General features: G+C 42.0%; 1 protein-coding gene across 1 annotated transcript in view; it reads left to right on the plus strand.

Annotated features, from left to right (window-relative positions):
• Window positions 1-20,536, plus strand: part of skd (mediator complex subunit skuld) — an 89,366-nt gene that overhangs the window by 57,967 nt on the left and 10,863 nt on the right. Inside the window, exons 3-16 of the mRNA XM_073087943.1 lie at window positions 7,120-7,204; window positions 10,354-10,437; window positions 11,000-11,163; window positions 11,790-11,923; window positions 12,464-12,610; window positions 13,013-13,101; window positions 16,239-16,359; window positions 16,718-16,825; window positions 17,168-17,358; window positions 17,996-18,161; window positions 18,532-18,654; window positions 19,167-19,439; window positions 19,564-19,786; window positions 20,049-20,329. Coding sequence (XP_072944044.1) covers window positions 7,120-7,204; window positions 10,354-10,437; window positions 11,000-11,163; window positions 11,790-11,923; window positions 12,464-12,610; window positions 13,013-13,101; window positions 16,239-16,359; window positions 16,718-16,825; window positions 17,168-17,358; window positions 17,996-18,161; window positions 18,532-18,654; window positions 19,167-19,439; window positions 19,564-19,786; window positions 20,049-20,329 — 2,189 coding nt within the window. The remainder of the gene's footprint in view (window positions 1-7,119; window positions 7,205-10,353; window positions 10,438-10,999; window positions 11,164-11,789; window positions 11,924-12,463; window positions 12,611-13,012; window positions 13,102-16,238; window positions 16,360-16,717; window positions 16,826-17,167; window positions 17,359-17,995; window positions 18,162-18,531; window positions 18,655-19,166; window positions 19,440-19,563; window positions 19,787-20,048; window positions 20,330-20,536) is intronic.

Consider the following 20,536-nt stretch of genomic DNA (forward strand, 5'->3'; position numbering starts at 1 on the left):
TATTTTGATCCGCTGTTTTTTTTTTAATACAAACAACAAGTGTCGTAACTCGTAACTTGTAATATTTCTCAGGCTCTAGACGTTAGATCGCAATTAGGCACGTTGAAAGATTTTCAATGAAACCTTTGATATTATAACGCTTGACGCAGATTATTAAGATAAAATAAGCATGAAATGAACATGGACAGTAGTGATGTGGGTATCTGAAAGGATAAATTACGAGGCGTTGCCGGTCGGGGCCGTCGAGTTAAGTCAGTATTCTGCGAGACGGTTGTCTTCACATAATCGTCGGGGCGTGTGGATTACGCGCGTGTAGCGTGTAGGCAGAGCGGAGTCGGTGGGGTGGTGGGCGGTGGTGATCCGGAGCGGAGCAGCTGCGTGCGGCGAGCAGCGCAGATGGCTCGGACCGCCCCGCTGCGACGATCCACGATCCATAGCGGTTACACAACACCCGACACGTACCACTGGCACCGCCGAACCCCTGTACATCCTAAGCGACAATGTGTACTGTGTTTCCGCCCCAAGACACCGACCGTCGACCGGACAGCCACTTGTAGGATGTATTGTTTGTAGACATAGGTAGCAAGGCCTAATGTTAAGGCGGTTTCTTGTAAGATCTACAGATAATATATCTACTTTTAAAAAACCAAGTAAATATACAATTAACATGTCTGCTAATCCATGCTAATGAATTAATTGATTTACACTAAATCATGAATCAATCTGTTTTATTAAGTGTCTATTTCGTTGTCATGAGTAAAATATATTAGACTCTTGAAAATGATAACCCTATCAGAATTATTTGCTATGTAGGTGTCGTACATATTAGCGACAGCTATCAGCGGTGTTATTAAAATAACGCATAAAAAGTAAGATTGTCACGAAACACGACCGCAGTGGGGTAGGGCCACGAAACAAGAAGATGAGGACCCTTGACGAGCGCGAGCGGGTGGCTCGGTGACGTTGCGCGACGCGCGGCTGACGTCACGCGCACGTGGGCGGGCGAGGGAGCGAGACGCGGCCACCCGCCGCCGCCCGCCGCGGAGGGCGCGCGCGAATTGACAGATTTCCACGCGCTCGATAACATCTTGAATCCCATTACCGACCGCTTCTACCCAAATAGGTGCGATGCATACAGTACGCCGCTCGTAGAACACCTGTTTTTTAAATAGGTTTTCCTTAGTACCTACTCAGCTTTTTGTTACGCTTGCAGTACGCGGCGAGAAACCATTAGCGAAACCAGTTTGTTGATAACCTGTACTAGGTCGCCAGTTCTACCTGTAACTACTACATGCGATACATTTGATTCTATTGTTACTTTTTGTTATGAAAAAAAAATAAGTTCAGTAATTCGCATTTCGTGTGTTTAGTAAGCCTTAGTATTTGAGACAGGCTTGTTTGGTACGCATGTTGTGTACCTCCGAGCGGCGTGTACGGTGTATGCACGGCACCGCAGCGCCGCGGGCGGTTAACCTCGAGCGCGAGTGGCGCGCCGCCGTAGCGCATAGAAGCGCCGCGGTGTAAACAAGGCGCGCGCACTTCCCGAACCGCCCGCCAAACCACCCGACCGATAGGGTTGCCCTTTGCCCTACTGTGTCTAAATACTCTGGATAAAGTAAACTTTCAAGCCAAAGTTACATAAGATTAAAATAAGATGAGACCGCTCATCAACGTTCCTTTTATCCGAATTATAAGGCTTAACGCTTTTTAGTTTTTACCCACAGATTAAACGTAAATGGACGCCTTTTATAATAATCCGTCATTGATTTTTGAAAACACTTGTTATACATGTTTATTGCGGATGAAATAATCGCATGGAGTCTATTTACACTACCATACTTGTGTTAAAATTATAGTAAGCAAGCATGCACGTAAACATCGTACGCGAACATAGATTTCATGTTTTGCATGCACGACACACGCTAGTAGTTACAACTTACGAGTTGCACCTTGACAGCTAGTAGCTTACCAAGGTCTGTATTTATAGTACTTATATATTACTCGTTAATTGTTTTCCTTATCGCCTCATTACATTTAATTTAATAAGCTCTTTAATCGAAATAGCGCTACTTTAAGCTCGAGAAAAATGTTTGTAGGAGGTTACCGTACTGCTGTAAAAGTCTGATTGTTTTGGGAGCATAGTAACGCAGTGCGTTCGTTGTCGCAGATACCGAGAGGGACGCCCGCACGCGACCCACGTGCCACGCCGCAATGTTGTGGCGCCGTCCCCGACTCGAAACATCTAACTGCGAAATGCTCACATCGCTTATTGTACAATGTAGCATACATTGTACAATAAGCGATGTGAGCATAGAGCATACCACAATAGAGCGGTCATAAGGCATAATGTTTTATCGAAGCATCAATACGCCGCGATTTCTTTAGCTCCGATATCTCCGAACACAGCAAGGTGATTCACTCTGCGCGCTCGCTCTGATGTATCGCTCTTATCAACGCTCGTGGATACCAAACAAACATTAAATACAGTAGTAGTGATAAAGCGCGGCAATCGAATTCACGTGGTCGGTGGCGGCGAGCGCGGCGGCGCGCTCCAACCGCTATCGATCCCGCCCGAGGTGGTGCCAACCGCCGAACGCCGCGAAGTATGCGACCTTGAACCTTAAACTCTCCCCCTAATTGTTCTTCTAGGTAATGCAACTCCACGCGTTTGTGTACCTGCAACATGTCAACATCAGCAAACCGTGTTATATCGACCCGCACAGTGCGTAAACAACGTTTATATATATTGTTCAGTACGTTCGATATCATATTCGAATTCCATATCGAATTAAATCGCCAGTCACTTCACACTAAATACTCAAATCAAGTAGCAATTTAGTAAATGAATTACGATTTATCCTTATCAATATTATCCATATTATCCGTCTTATTTGTTATTTAAATTACTTTCATAACCTTTGTATTGCCCTTCTCTGCTCGTCTACGCTTCATGGAGGCCGGCTCTTTAAGTACTTCCGCGCTAAAAATCGTGTCACGGATTATTGTTGGCTCCGGTACATTACTTTTATCAAATCTTAGTCGTATTTAGACAGAGATCTAGAATTATTTAATCGTTTTGCAGTAATTTGGTACCTGTATCTTTTTCCATAATGATGATGATGATGACATCAATTCCATTCTGCCAACTCTGAAAACTCGCGATTCATGTTATATATTAGTACAGAGATGTAGTAATGATGCAAGTCGTGAAGCTTACGGCACGAAAACCGTACAGTACGGTGTGGATATAACCGTACCGTTCACCGCGGCCTTGACGCCGGAGCGCTGATGGAGCCGAACCGAACCACGCAACGATAATTACAGCCCGCATAGATCCACCGCACACCACTACCACCTCGAGTACCGGTGTACGTGCGCCTCACCCGTTACTGATCAACGCGGTATATATGTAATTTTGACAGAACTTGCAATAATGACTTATGAAATCCAACGACGTTAAATGGTCAATAACACATTTTTCGCGTTTTAATCTGCTTTGGTCTCGATCAGTTACAAATGCATCTCAATATTTGATAACATGTAAAACTTCATATTAGTTGGGTACCTACCTTTTCTCATCATTCTAACCTTACTAATGCAACGGTTATCATGTTTATAAGACTCTTCTAACATCTGAACAGACAAAGAACGTTTCAACACGACTTGAAATAATTCTATTCCTGTCTTGGAATCCTGTTCCCAACGTCTAGCGCATTACTAATTATGTCGACCATAATTTCCACCGGTGTATCATTAAACGCTTGTCTAAAATATGTGTTTAGCGAAGTACAAACGAACAGAATTCTAATGAGCTATCATTCCGACGCTGCAAGTTGCACATTTGCAAATAAATCGCTCCTAATTTGCATCGCCGCGTACCTATAATGTTTAATTTGCGGAATGTATGTTTCGCTTCAGATATCAATACCTATTTGTTTAACAATGTGTACGTACTTAAATAATAATGTCTATACGTTCTTCTGTTGTTTAACTATTCGTGTCATCATCATCATACGAGCAAAACATGAATATCGTCTATTCAGTAAGTTGATATGAGAGTAATTTTAGACAAATGTATAGTAAGTATTCGTCAAATTCAGTACGGTTGGGATGAGTTTTCTTGAGCAAGTGAAGAGGACGGCGGGGGGTGGTTCCACCCGGTCCGAGCTCCTCCAGCCAGGCCAATTAGCATTCGCAGTCCTAGCGCCATCCCGCCCTGACACCGGGATGCCTGTGTTTGGCAGTTCACTGGCATTGTACCTGACAAGGGATTCATAATCTTGTATCTTTACGTATAATTTTGAACGTAGGTCTTGTAAATAATAATAAAATCGTTTAAGTTACTGTGGAATAACTGTGTTGATCTGAAATATGGTCAATTACTCCAAAAAAATTTGCTCGGATCTACATTTCATACACACGATCCCGAGTCCCGGTTCAAAACCATATTGCGGGCGCCCGCAGTCCTGCACGTGTATGCACCTAATGAACGTAAGTGGATGTCCCGACAACAAGTACCAACGCAAAATGAATACCATTAGCATTAATAACAACCGGGTTTATTAACTCACTGCATTGGCGATATGAATGGGGGATTTTATTGTAAGCTAAATTTACGTGAAAACGAGGTGAGTGAACGTTTGCCACCCGCAATATTTACTAACACTAAAATAATATTAATAGTATATGGGAGTTGTGATCTTAAGATACAATAAACAATAAAATTAATTAATTTGAAATGTAGAAAGAGATAATAATCTAAAAAGACATTAAAGACGTGACTCGCGCGGATCACACGATCAACAAACGTTTTGTGGACGATTGTTAATAAAGAATGTTAATTTACTTCCTACTGCATATTTATTGCTAATATTAAATATTACAATTTACAATGTAAGCAGTTAGGTTAGTTTAATATTTAAAAAATATAAAATAAATATTTTGTTTATTTTATAAACCGTACCACACAAAATTTTGTAAAATAAGTATTGTGAATAATTGTGATGAAAGAAGTATTTCTGGGAAGATACGTTGGACGTTACATTTTTGGAGTTATCATTGAATTGATTATATATGCGCTCGTACTAGACACTGGAAAAACTAGTTCAGTGGTGGCGGGAAATGGCGCGCGCACACCTGGAGCACGAATGTCAAGGCTGCGCGCTTGGAACCGCTCCAGCAGCACGCCTGCACGCGCAACGCGCGCCACCCCCACTGAAGTGGCAATGTGTAAAGATATTCGTCATGCGCCACAAAATGCCGCTACGGTTTATTCCGTAGTCGGCCCGGAATTTATCTCGCTACCGTTGAATCCGTGTGACGGCTTTATTGGCGTCGCTAATATCGTCGTGTTTACTTATCGCACCCTATTACGATAAACTAAGGTGGAAAATTCAATGTCAATTAAAAGGTTAGCGGGCGCTCGCATGTGTGTCGCGCGCGCGACAAACACAAGCACGTGCGCCGCGATCGGCCGCGTGACGTCACAAGGGTCGCCCCCGCCCCGCCCCCTGGCGAGAGCGGGACGGAGCGAGATCGCGGCGCGGAGCGGCAGCGTCGCGCGGGCCGATTTGTTTTCGCGTGTATCGCTAGTGATAGGGCGATTTTATCTTCCGATTGCGAGTGCAACGACAGCTATTTCAGGCGTTCCTTGCGGCTGCAGTACGCGCCGCGGCCCCGGCGCCTCCCGCAGTTCCGCTACTGCGGGTGTTTCATTGTCATCTCGACCTTGCTTGACCGTAATGATCTCCGGCTCCGGATTCGGCTTCGAACCGCTGATGTACTCACTATCGGAATGCTAATCGAGATGATTATTCTAGCGCACGAGGTGATAACACGGAATAAGATATTAATGAATTTTATGTAGCTATGTAATAAAAAAAGCAGCCGTCTGACAGACGTTGACTGACGTAATATTCATATTACTGTCCGCAATAATGCTTTATCTCATATTATTTAATAAAGGCACAAGAAAACAAGGTTATACAATCGGTATAATATATCAAAACACCCTTAAAGACCTTAAAGTATCCATAATCCATAACCATCGATATGTAGATGAACGGATGCACATGGATATTTTTAACAACGCCGACGAGATTCTAAATGATTATTGATATAACATATAAAAACACTGCTCAACAATTTATCTTATTTTAAGTCCTAACTCAAATTCATACATAGTTCGAGTTCAAACCGTGCTAAATTAAATACATAAGTGCTGACTGGTGGCATAAACCGTATCATTATTTCCTTTGACATCATATGTAACATCTTAGCGCAGAAAAATATTGGATTCTATAATATTACATTAATCATTACCTAAATTTTTAATACGTAGAAAAAGAGAAAGTTTAACATTAATTATATTTTTATCATTATGTACTCAATAACCTTGTTTATTAATTAGTATCTTTCCTCATCTCAAAATATCTCATGAAGATAAATCAGTGCAGATTGTAATCAGTATTCACTAACTAGAGTCCCCTTTCCCCCAGTTTATTCAGCAAACATCGGTATCGAAGTGGAGTTATTAAACAAGTTAACGGCGAATCAATGATCAGTGATTACGGGTTGCTCGTAATAACACACTGGCGTCGTGTGCCCGCTTCCGTACTCCGTATGTGGTTCAGTGGGTCTCGCTTTTAAACCAGAATGCGGACCCTGCCGTGACTATTAGATATTAGCTAATGGGGTGTACAGTCATATTATAGTGTCATGTTTTGATGGAATTTGTAATGTTACTGAACGTAACTTCAATGTAAATTACCTATTGCTTTTATGTTATATAGGTCCTATTAAGTTATTTAAAAAATATTTCCCTAATAAAAAATCAATACATCTCTAGTTGTTAATATATTATAATTAACACTTTTTTATATTAATGTACATTATTAAAATTATAAATATAACAATTAATTAGGTATTGACCCGTCACAGTACAGTTTAGTAAATTATTGACATCAAATGTTTTGTTTTCAAGCTGCGACAATTCACGAAACTCGTCTAGTGTTCCAAAATTGTTACAAAATAAATATTCCATTAATTAATTATTGAGTTTGTTCTTATAAAATATTAGTTGGAATGTTGTTTTAACACATGTCATATTTTTATTTACAGAGGGTGAGCAAGGATCCTGGGAGAACGGGCTGACCTACGAATGCCGATCGTTGTTGTTCAAGGCGCTGCATAACCTCATTGAAAGGTACTGTTTCAAAACATATAAATATATGTTATAAGAATAATAAATTGAACTGCGGGTCTATATATTGAAGTGTCACGTAAAGATGGTTTAAATGTGGTTAGATTGCGCTAACATAACCTACAAACCTATTTTAGCTTTACAAAAGTTATAAGCACCTGTAGTATACTGGTTAAAAGGGTGTGTTACCAAGACAAGCTTCAATTTAGTCCTTAGGCGTAGCAAAGAATCTATAAAGATCTTAGCTAGGAACTCGGGTTGAACAAAGTAGGATTTTATAAAGTGATCTTAAGATGCTAAGTGGTCACAAACCATTGACATTCTATTAGTTCAGTACACCTGAGTACTGATGTTTATAAACGTGACAATGGTATGTTCAAAATATATTTGTGTAGCACTACTATATTGCTGGTAGGTAGTTAGTAGGTAGCACAAAATTTGCCCCGTTTAATCATATAAATTTATTATTCACAGGCAAATGGGCAAAAGATAATTAGTAAATTCAACCAAATATAGGTGGTTGTATCACATGAGTGACCTAATAACACATTTCATATAGCTGTTTTTCTTCGAAATGATTCGTCAAACTGAATCGTCGGACAATTATCCAGAATAATCAAACAATTATCCAGAACTTCGAGAGTGAGTGAGCCTTACCTTAGTAGAATATAATAGTCGTACGATCGTACACATAACAGTGTATCTATCGTGGTATTGTGATTGTTTTGCTTGTTATATGAATCCCAAGTGTAGTGTCGATCTAGCTGAACAAGCTACGACGAAATTATAATGTAATCGTGTCTTTAGTCCATTTTTCACATGACTATCTCAAAGAATTTACTAAATATTAATCCTCGTTAATAAGGATTGGTAGATGTGGCTTACTAGCCTTCCTTCTGTTGCAATAGAGTTTTCTTTAAAAGTTAAGGCAGGCACAAAAGCTCCGACAATAGCTTTACAAAGTGTCCTTTTCATTTATGTAACACATAATGTGGTTCTCGCATTACGAATCTATTAAGTTCCTTCCTTAGTCCACAAGACAAACCCTCGAACAGCGCAGCGCAACAGCGCGCACAATGTGCGGCGCGCACCTGGCGCGGGCGCATCGCCCGGCGGCGCTGTTACGCGAAGGTCGTTGCATCGCGCCGCCCGCTCTAATGTAGTTTTTTGCGCGCTACACCCACCCCCAATCAAACAGTACACGAACTCGCGCTTTCAAACGCCTCGCGTTGCAGCCCGCTATTAATTTAATAGCAGTTTTAACCTTATCTTCGCACGTATCTCCCTCGACAATGACCTCCGCTAATATTTCCTCGTCATCTGCGCACGACTCTATTGTTTTGCTCGTCGCAGCCAACTGTTGTCAATGCAAACTTCTCAACTATATTTGTAAACACATACTTATAAACATACTCCTAATTGACTCGCAAGTTACGCTCAAATTGCATACAATCAATATGTCTAATAGAAATATAATGATCTAAACTAATCCTGGTTTACTTATCGCGCCTTAAGGAAATTGATAACGTTCGTTTATTTGTAACGATGCCTGCATTGGAGCCTGGTGAGGCTGGAGTGGTAGGCGGTCGTCTCCCGGGCTTCCGCGACGGTGTGTCGGATGTGAACGAAATCCAGACGAGTCATTGACCCCGCCGCCGGCACGTCAAAGAAACAATGCGTGCGTCAAGCCGGGATCGCGACCATTTAACGATGCGATACGTGTAATAATCAAGGGACCAACATGTTTCATTTCACTCTTTTATTTATTTTATCGCCAATTAATGTCACTATGATTTTCGGTGGCGGTGATACGGGCGTTTTATCGCGTGGTTATGACACTACGAACGTTGTTTTATTTACATTTTATTTTAATTTAAATTTATAATGTCCCCTGAGAAGCTTGTGTTAACATCTGCGTTTAATAAGTCGTTTCAAATGTTTATTCAAACTATATCACAGTCACATGATTCATTAGGTGAATTATTATTCTTAGTATAGGTACTGATTGTTTAACTCGCTACAAATAAATGGTACTACTGCTTATTGCGTGTTGTCAATTAACATCAGAACTCGTGAGAACGTGCACTTCGCATAGTAATCGATATTGCTTCAACAGAAACTGTAATTAATAACTACGCAATGACAAATCGTACTCCTACGCCGACACACCGTGTACGTACCACACCTTGCGAAATCATGTAATCAAATCAATTTGTTGTTATACGAAAAACAATGTATGCTGCTTTGATTTGTCAGAAACTAATATTTAGCGTAATAAATTAAACGTATATATTTAGTTAGTGAAGTTTAATTAAGGTACATAAACACTGATTGATTTTCAATAATCGTAGCGTAATTTTCCTCAATAATGGTTTTACGACAAAGCATAATTATGTAGAGTTGTATGCGTCAACGCAATGCACATAGCCGATCTTAGTTATTACCTGTACTAGTACAATACTACTGACACAATTAAATTTACCACAGTAGTAATGCCGGTAATACTGTGCGGTCCGTAGCATAGTTGCATTACGACCACAGAACACAAATTTGATAGAAATGTCTTCCGTATTCGTTTACGTCAATGCAAAACTCATAAAATGTCATGTACAAACACTTACTGATCTGAAACATAGCGGCCTGTAAACTAAGTGCTGCTGACGAAGTTACATAATGTAACTTAAGTAATAAGCATTACTTCTCTAAAAATCTTGTACAAACACTTCTATACAAAGTTCGCTCTATGGCTAGGTTACCGTAATCGTACCTAAGAGGAATGCCGATCGAGTACCATGAAGCTCTCGAGTCTACAAGAATCATGCGAAACGCTCTATTTGGGTAGAAATAATTGCCATTTCATATGTTTATGCAGACTCGCACGTATGCGACAAAGCGACCTCTATAGTGGTTTGTTAGAACCGGAACATTGAAGGTCGGACCTTATAAATAAGTATATCGGGTAATTCCGATGTATGAATACGAGTATATCTTGGCATATGACAGAAACAATATCCTGTTGTGTTTACTCCTAAAATAATGCGTAATTATTAACGTCGTCTCTGAAAATTTTATGTATTTGTGTATATTATTAACTGTAAAGTTTGGGTCGATTATGAATACTTCTAAAGCTTTTAAGTTGTTTCACGTTACAGATGTCTTCTGTCTCGGGACTTCGTGAGGTTAGGCAAGTGGTTTGTGCAGCCGTACGATGGCGACGAGGAAGATGTCGGCAAGAGGTATTATATAAGTTTCTGCTTACATATTATTTGATCATGCTTTAATATTAAATTACATAATGCTAATCCTTTATAGTTTATGGAAATTCTATTTGAAACAGTTACTTATAGTGAGCTGCTTCAAATATCATATTTGTGGTCAAACACAAGTGTGCATTTCCTATATAGAAAATGGAGGTATCTGTGTTTCACTTCTTAAGATACAAAAGTTTGACTTCGTTCCCCTTCAGACACAAATTTTATTTTACATTTAGTTATTTATTGTATAATTATTATAAAAAATTGGTCCTGCGAGTAGGATTAATGACAAAATTTGGTTTGCTGTTTTCAAGTCAATGTACCTGCACAAAATTTGAATCTATCATGAGTTTCACTAAAAAATCTATTATGTTTTATTGATTAAAACAATAAAAATGTATCAAGTCGGGAAGTGTTCCTGTTGAAGCATATCTGTGATATGTCCGCTCTATGATGTATAATATTTTTTTTATAATGAACGATAAAATAAATTTGTATATAGTATAACATATGATTGAACGCAACGTGTGATTGTTTTATGTAGCAGCCCGTGGCACCTGTCGTTCTCGTTCGCGTTCTTCCTGCACGGCGAGAGCACGGTGTGCGCGTCGGTGGACGTCCGCCAGCACCCGCCCGTGCGCACGCTCACCGCGCGCCGCCTCGCGCGCCTGCACGCGCCCGCGCCCGACCGACGCGCCTCCGCTAAGGGTAAACACACTTGCTGTACCTTTGAAAATTTTATATTATAGTAATGTAGTTTATGTCATATTGTGTTATCAATATAGTTCAACAATAGATACCGCTATTATAATCGATTAAGAATGTTATATTTATTTTGCATAATTATATTTAGAAAAATACAATGAGCAGATTATAATGCTAATATATACATACTCGAGTAGATCTTCTTCACTGATCCATTACTGCAACTTTATATGTGTCACTACTGGACAAGCGTTCCTCAATTAAGCGACGCTCCAAAATGGTTATCAATAAATGTAAATGTACCAATAGAGTAGAATAGTCCGCACCAAACTTCTAGTCTGCTCTGAAGTTGTTGTGCGTAGGTTTAGTTAGCTTATACTCCGTAACGTAAGGGCACACTAACGCAGTTAGGTACCCGTGGGCGATAGCGGCAGCGGACTTGTGGCGGGAGGGTCCCGCGCTGTCTTGGTCCGGCTAATATCTACAATTTGCTATCTCTCGTTTCTATATTCGGAACGAACTAGCAGTTTGGCGCGGACTCTATATAAGATTACGTGTCAAGTAGATTTTTGTAACTTATACGAGATTGTGTCAAACAAGTATAAAAATATGATTGTTTATTGTTCCAGTGATCCTGGCGCCGTTCGGGCTGGAGGCGACGCTGACGGGGCGCGAGTGGGGCGACGGCGACGCGCTCACCGCGCGCCTGCTCGACTCCTGGCGGCAGCTCTACCCGCTCGAGCAGGGCTGCGGCGCTGTTGAGGTGAGCTTGATGATTGCTTTCATTGATACATTTGCAAATTTTTATTTTTAAAGTGGTATTCGATGCATAATTTTGATCTAAAATGAATATATTTGATGATTGTTTTATTACATATTTCATTGCAAAAAATCACCTATTAATTTAGTATCAGATAAGCTTAAATTTATATTGGTACACTCCTATAAAAGTCGTAAGAAAGTGTATTTTACTAAATGTAGAAGTTATGGTTGATTTCGCAACACAATAGAATAGTTTATAAGCAACGTATTTGGACGTTTGTAATTTTAAAAAGTTAAACAGTTCTATATGCCGATAAGTTTTTTTTGTTCTAAATAATTTCATATGATTGCAGTTATTATAATGAATCTTATATATAAAATTCTCGTGTCACAGTGTTAGTAACCGTACTCCTCCGAAAAGGCTTCACCGATTTTCACAAAATTTTATATGGTTTTCTATTTATATGGCAACACAACGTTTGGTGGGTCAGCTTGTAATTAATAAGTTTATATTCACGTGTCGCGTGTTCCTTGTGTGCAGGTGGAGTGCGGCGGCGTGCGCATGCGCTACCCGCTGCCGTACGCGCTGGTGACGGAGCTGGCCGCGCCCGCCGCGCCCGGCGCCGCGCCCGCCGCCGCGCTCGCCGCGCGCGCCGCCGCCGCGCTCGCCACGCCCGCGCCGCACCAGGTACAATACTACCCTTTACTGTTAAATGGAGTGTGTCTCTGTTATATTATTTTATGTATAAAACATAGATTAACATTGATAAATAGTTCAAAATACTGTCATTTTTCTTGGGCTCCAGTCTAGTCTTAACAATTAAGACCATTTTTCTCTTGACTACCCGGTCCTTGACGCGTAGAACTCCGGCTTGGATATATAATTATCTAAATCTTTTAAAATTCCTGTTCAAGGTCTAGGTTTGTGTATCCATCTGTGTATTTCTCCATGGCATTCATGACACACGGAATCTTAATTTGGGGCTATGAGTGTAGAAAGCGTTTTTATTGTTTGTCAGGCAATTTTGTCCACAACACTAAAACTAGCAAGGTTAGACCTACATTAAATTTATTTCCCACGGTATTTCAGGCGCCGGAGCTGTGCTTCAACGAGTCGTCGGGCGACAAGAGCGAGGACTTCGCGGACGTGACGCGCAAGACTCCCTGCTCCTGCGCCAAGTGAGTACCGCCCGCTGCGTACATCTCGACGTTGTACGTGCCCTTCGCTGTTGCCGCTGGAATGAGTGCATTGTGAAAACTGACTACATTTGTATCTTTGGTTTACTATTGTTCATTCAGATTCGTGCCGTCAGAGTGCATTCATATTATAGGGAGTAAAGATCTTCAGAAAAGTATAATTAGCTTTTCTAAAGTTGGCAATAACCAGAAAATATTTTTGTCAAGTTTTATCGGTCAACATCAAAAAATGGGCCATTTTTCAAAGTGCACAAATCCCGGTAATTTTTTATATAATATTAAATAAGTAATATATGCAGTAGATAGGTGCAGTATATCATAGTTATGTTGTAGTTTGTACGGAAATTTGTGTGTCATGCGTTTTATATATACGTATGTTATGTATGAGAGTACTTATTATGTAATATTATTATAGTATATGTATATTGTATTTTATTTTGAAATGCATCCGTATGTTATATAAGCTCCGTCGATAATGGCCACAGACAGACCTTGTTACGGTCGCTTGGAGCGCAATGTGGCTGTTATCGACGAAATATGATGTAGCGATGAGCGATCGTTAACTAAACAGGGTAGATGAAGTAGATTTATAGGTAGATGTTATGTATGTGAATGTTGAATAGATACTTAGTTGATGATAATATAGTTAGTAGAGGGTAACTAGCTTTTATGATGAACGCCGTAATGTCGCGTTCGTTGAATTTAGTGTAAGGGCATGATGGAATTATCGATACATTTTTCTACTAGAGATTATAGGTTTTCTCGATGTTTTAAAATGTGTGTTATTGTAATTAGTAAGTTTGGGCGAGTTTAAGATTCGTTGAAAAATGTATCGACATATCCTGCCGCTGAGACGCGCAGCCTGCCGCCACTCGTGGCCGACCGCGCCACACACACACTCACACCGCTTGCTTCCATGTTGGTATCACTCGGTTGGACAGTTATTTTACTAAATGAAAAATAAACGGAAATGTGTATTTCGTAACGATTTCAAAATGTTTATCAATCATCCTAAAAGTTATACCGACATGCGTATTGCGTATCCAGTTCTGGTGACCGACTTCCGAAGCGTCGCTACGTTTTAGTGCATATTTTAAAGCATAAAAAAACGAATCCCAGCAATCGACCCGGGCGCGGGGTCGTATCGGTAGCTCGTCGACGGTTTATCGCGAGAGTCGGTGCCCGCGGAGGCGCGGGCCGCGTAGGTAGCGGCGGTCGGTAACTGGATGCGCGGTAGGCGGGCGGCCCGAGCAGTGTGCGCGTCCGCGGCCACTAGCGTTGTGTTGTGCAGGTGGCGGCGCCGGCGCGCGCCCCGCCCGCCGCCCTTCCACCGCCGCGCGCCGCCGCGCCCGCCGCGCGCGCCGCCGCTCCGCGCCCCGCCGTGAGTACACACACACACATACACCCCCGCCCACACACACACACACGCAACACACGCTCGCCGCCGCAGCTCGCCGCAGACCTCACGTCACCCAGTAAGTCTTTAGACGCTCACCCTTCTAGCTAGGATCGCGCCATCAGACCTTGGGAGCAGTTGATATACAAGTCCGACCGGCATAAACTTTGGTGAGCCTAGTCACACTTACGAGAGGATGGAAATGTTGAAACTTTTATTCTGTATAGTAAATATGCCACAAAGATCTAGAAGAATTGTGCCAAAATTACCATTGAACGTTTAAATGGTCATAATTCTACTGCTCGTTCGTAAGTCTACAACATGGTCAAGTAAAAGTAAGCATTTAATTGATTTCTATCATAAGCAAGCCACAAATTATGCAATGCTGTTTGAATGCATGTTATATTGCCTACATAAAATATTATTTTATCATTTATATTGCATTTTAGACATATATAGTGCATGCATGAACTATATCTATCATTTTAAATTGCATGTTTTGTGTCTTAACTTCGGTATTTAAATAGCATCATGTTGTGTCAAACTCACTTCATATTCCATTAGTGAGTGAACATTCCCATATCATTTGACAACTTATACATTGAAATGACCAATAAAGGAAATGATATTTTTAATACTTATATAATTAATTTTCTGTGAGCTGGAATGACATGGGAATGTTGTATTGGAAAGATAACGATGTTAAATGACGGGACATTAAGATTCCATTTAAAGGTATATTTGGGACTAAACAGCGATTGTTTTGTAACCAAATGACTCCCGAAATCTTCCTAGAACATTGCGAATATCTCTGTGCGGCGCCCGCTGAGTGCTGGGGCGCCGCTTGGTTCTCCTTCGGACACACCCCTCCCGAACACGAACGTACCAATTTGGATGTGTTTGGGCGTGTCACTACGTACCTATCCTTATCAGATTTGCACATTCATTTGAACATTTAAATTTTTTACTGCTGCGCACCGCTTCTAGCTTTTGTTTCGTAGATTTTAACTAGATTATGTCCAGATTAGAGACAAATATTAAGGAGCGGCTGTGAAGCAGTGAAAAAAATATGGAGCATTCCATGATAATGTACACGCATAATAACATCTACCTTTCATCTCGAAACTCCTAACTCGCTCGACTATCACGTCACGACGGTAAAATGGGTTTCATTACAAGAATTGAAGGTTTCCATTAAATTTGTATTGTGAAGATGATCAAAGGATGAAATAAAAATATTCGAAAAAAAAACTTCTGTTTTACATGAGTTAAAAAGATAGTACAGTTTTATCTTTGATCAGCATTCAAACTGTGGTATAAAATTTGACACTATTGTATTCATTGTTAGTGGGTCTTGTCTTGTAAGTCTGGTAACCATTAATAATGTAATACTGTGATTCTAAATACTCGTAGCTACATTTAAAATTTAAAATTGAATATTCATAGTCAATAAATGTTGTGTCAAATTATATTTAAGTTCGATGTAGAATATCAAAGACAGACTTACAAGAACGGCCGTTCACGCATCCATGGTGTGAGGGATCGGAATGTAAAGTCCGCGCCAAACTGCTAGTCTGTTCTGAAGTAGTTGCGAGCAGGTGTAGTCAAACAATTTGCTATGGCGACGCGATTCATTTCTGTATTCAGAGCGGACTAGAGTAGCAGTTTTACGCGGACTATAACTGTGTGTATCGTTCTGAGCGTGTTATGTACGTGCGCGCAGAGCGTGCGGCGGTTGCTCGCCGGGCAGCTGCGCCGCGTCGCCCGCGCCCGCCGGCTCCGCGCCGCCCTCCGCCGGCGCGCCGCCGCCCTCGCCGCACCACGCGCCCGCCATGCACCACCAGGTAACACACCTTCACATAATCCTCGCTTTTAAAGCTTCACATACCGAACAAGATTTTTGTCTCATATGTACTTGAAACTGTTCTAAGTAGAACGAAACAAACCATTACGTAATGTAACCAGATTATACACAGCAGGAAGTACGTGAAAGTAATGAACATAATACTTATTATATCTTCTTGGATTTGAATTAATTGTATAATCTCTTGTTTTGTTTTAAAACTAAAATTCCACAAATATAATTTCACTCAAAAAATCTATGGACATATTTAAATTACAAATCTTACCTAATAATCAGGGTTATCTGATAAAGGGGAAGTAAAAATTACATATTAATATTTAATGACGTGGTGGCGACAGGCATCGGCGGTGCCGACGACGCTGCACACGCCGGCGCCGACGCCCGACCCGCACGCGCCGCCCACGCCCGCGCCGCCCTCCGCGCCGCCCGTCAAGACCTACGCGCAGGTAAGCTACACTATGCATTATACATACGTTTTATGTTCAACATGTAGATTTTTTTAAAGATTTAAATATAAGATATGGTTTCTTTACGCTGTTATTGATGCATAATTTTAAAATTATCTTTTCGTGAAATATTCAAAATTGAATATCCTGTAGATTTAGGGTCATCATATCCATGTCATATAATTATGTAAATCACCAGTAAAATATGTGTTTTGTGTTTTTTATGACCTCTTTAAACTTAAAATCCAAGTCGAACCGCGTCTGACAGTGAGAATTTCAATTGTCAAAGCTGGTAACATTGTCTTGTTAGGAGTGAGTAATGTTTACTAATGTATGTTGCAGGGCGACTCCCCGTCGGGCGGCGCGTGCGGCGGGGCGTGCGGCGGCGCGGGCGGCGCGGCGGGCGCGTCGCCGGGCGCCGGCCGCGAGCTGGCGCGCCGCCCCGCGCTGCCCGCCGCCGAGCGCCGCCTCGACCCCTTGGAGGACGAGCACTCGCTGCACATGCTCTACGACTACACCACCGTGCACGCCTGGTCAGTAAACCACACCATCACAATCTACTCAAATAACTGCTTCATTCTTGAAATATAAATTCGCTTCAAGCCTGATTTTGTTTCGATTAAATAATCGCAGTATTTTTAATGATTTAGTTACAATAATAAAATGTATAGTATATGCGAATCACGGAGCACGTTATACTTGAGATGTGGTTAATGTGTATCTTTTTTCGCTAGATTATTGTACCAAAATGCGCAGTAACATCGTGTAAGCTTACGATGGTGTGTTTCCTATTTGGTTACATTTTTAACCACCAAAATTTGGCACATTTTCTGATTGTTATATATTTTCTATACTTAATGAAATAAAATAAAATATATTTATTTTGTATAGGCCAACGGCGGCACTTACAAATTCTCAGTTACAATATTTTCTTAAACTACTACCGGTTCGAAACGCGACCTTTACTGGTAAGATCCGGAACGCGACCTCTACTTAACTTATCTTAAGACCCTTAAAATGTATGTAACAAGACACATTTGTCTTTGTTTTACTAGAACCAGTAGTCTTGTTAGGCATAATCGGTTGTGGCAAAAATTCCATCGCAGTCGAACCACTAACGATCCCATCAGTATAAACTCGTCTTTAACGCCATTGCTTGTGGGGTTGCAGGCTGGAGCACCCCGTGAAGCGGTTCAAGGTGGGCGGCGCGCGGCTGAGCGATGACTGGGCGATGATTGGCGCGCGCGGCGTGTCGGCCGACCTGTACACCGGCCACGACCACACGCGCCGCCCCGCCACGCCGCGCGCCGACCGCGCGCACGACCGACACGACCACGTCAGTACACATTTATATCGTCCGCGCCTAACTGCTAGTCCGCTCTGAAGTTGTTGCGAGCAGGTTGTAGCCACACAATCTGTTATGGCAACGCGATTCACTTCTATATTCAGAGCGGACTAGCAGTTTTACGCGGACTATACACATGTGAGGCCTAAACGATAAAACAGACGGGCTAACCTCATTTTACGACATTCCGAGAGGCTGCACGAGGAGAGCTCCTTCAACCCTTTTTTTTTTAAAGTTTCAATTGGGCTCCGGAAATTTCTCGAAAGAAAGTTTTACTAAGCACAATTCAAATTTTTAATAAGTCTATCCATTCAAATTGTATTGTAAAAAATCCTCATTTTTGGATGTCTTTTTTATTTAGGAGGATGTAAAAGAGTACAAGAATTTGTTCACGTCGGACGGCCTGTGCCCGACGCTGAAGGACCTGGACAATCTGTTTGACAACTCAGACGAGGCGGGCAGCGGCGATGAGACGGTAAGACTTGTGAGTGTACCCTTCTATATTACCGTTTGTTACCTAGCTATTCTTAATATTAACTCTGTAGTTGTTTTTAAATTTATTATGGATGCTTTTTTCTTTTGCTTTTGATTAACCTTAAATTCCTATATATGTGTGAGTTGTTTTTAGGGTATTTTTCTTGTTGAATATTACTCTTAAGATAGTAAATTTAATTTTGCTTGTCGATGTATTTGTTTTTCACCAAATTGTTGTCTTATTTTATAATTCTGCTGACTTAATTTGCTCACATAGTGTAGATACTTTCTTCACACTCTGATGCCCTCTACATTTCCTTGGTCGACTAGACGCTTTCTAGTATAATTATCTGTCGTGGCATTAGACATTTAACAATTTTCACATTTAAGAATGGTATGATATTGTAAATTAACGTAAGAGAAATTTAAGATCAAGATTCGAATTTAACTTTACATATTAGTGTGGTGGTGGTGTAATTTGTAATGTTATAATTATTTACGAAATATGTTCTTCTTGTGCAGATGCAGGTGTCAACGCCGCCGGAATCGCGATGCGGTGACGATCGCGGCGCGTGCGGCGGCGGGCGGGTGGTGCGCGCGGAGGAGCTCAGCAAGATGTTCCCCACGCCGCCCTCCATGGAGACGCACGCGCAGCCCTCGCCCGGCTTCTCGCCGCCCGACGACGCCTCGCACGTGCACTCGCAGCACCTGTCGCACCTGCCGCACGCCACGCACGCGCACTCGCAGCTGCACGTGCTGCGCCCCCACGGCTCGCCCCCGCCCGACCCCATTGAGGTAACGGTGATAGTAGTCTCCGTCGACACCGTGTTTATATTTGTGGACGTTATATGAAGTAACATTAAGTACTAATAAATCATAATAAAATATATACTAAAATATACATCTGCTGCATCCCCAGGACTGGTCGTATGTGTTCAAGCCGCCTACGGTGTGCAAGTACGTGGGGTCGTCGAAGTACGCGCCGCTGAACGCGCTGCCGAGCCAGTTGCTGCCGCCCGTGGCACTGCCGCCGCACGCCGTGTACCGGCCGCGCTGGCAGCGCCACGAGCGCGACGAGCCGCCGCGCCCGCGCCGCACGCCCTCCGCCACGCCCGCCGCCACGCCCTCCGCCACGACCAATGGTATGTTACGCGGCCACTAACGATTACTTTCTAATATGTCGGTTTCTATTATTTTGACTTTAATGTTGAAAAACTACTAAAGTAATGTTTGCAAGCGGCAGTTTTAACGAAATCGTTGTAACTGTACCCTAGATGTAAATATTTTATTATAATAGATAGATACAACATTGTGCATAATATAATTGTACTTACATGTCTATTATAATTTATGATGTGTAAGAATTTTTAAATTTCGAGTAAAACAATATTTCTGTATCTTTAGGTGAAACGAACAACTCAAGTAGTGGGACGACGGCGGGCGTGAAACGTTCGGCGTCGCCGCTAGCGGAGCGCGCGGAGGCGGCGGCGCTCCGGCCGGCGAGCGCGGCGAGCGCGGCGGCGCGGCGCGCGCCCGCCACGCCGTCGCCGCCCGCCTCGCCGCGCGCGCCCGCCGCCGGCTGCCCGCTGCTGCTCAACGTGCTGCTCGCCGACACCGTGCTCAACGTCTTCCGCGACCACAACTTCGACAGTTGCACGCTGTGCGTCTGCAACGCGGGGGCAAGGGTAAATTATTTGTTTTAGTTTTTTATTATTATATTTTCTCTGTTTTCATCATAGATAAGTGTAGATATCTCACCGTGTTGAAGGCTAATTAAATGGCTTAAACGGCCGACAATTCTGTCAGCCATTTAATGGTTGTCATAGTGTAATTTACGCGGAACAATGCCCACATGCGCAGATAAGTGGTGCAAAAACACGAAATCCTAGAAA

This window comes from Epargyreus clarus, unplaced genomic scaffold (genome assembly GCF_041222505.1).
Source record: "Epargyreus clarus isolate Ecla_fem2 unplaced genomic scaffold, WU_Ecla_fem_2.2 ptg000026l, whole genome shotgun sequence".
NCBI classification, from domain to species: domain Eukaryota; kingdom Metazoa; phylum Arthropoda; class Insecta; order Lepidoptera; family Hesperiidae; genus Epargyreus; species Epargyreus clarus.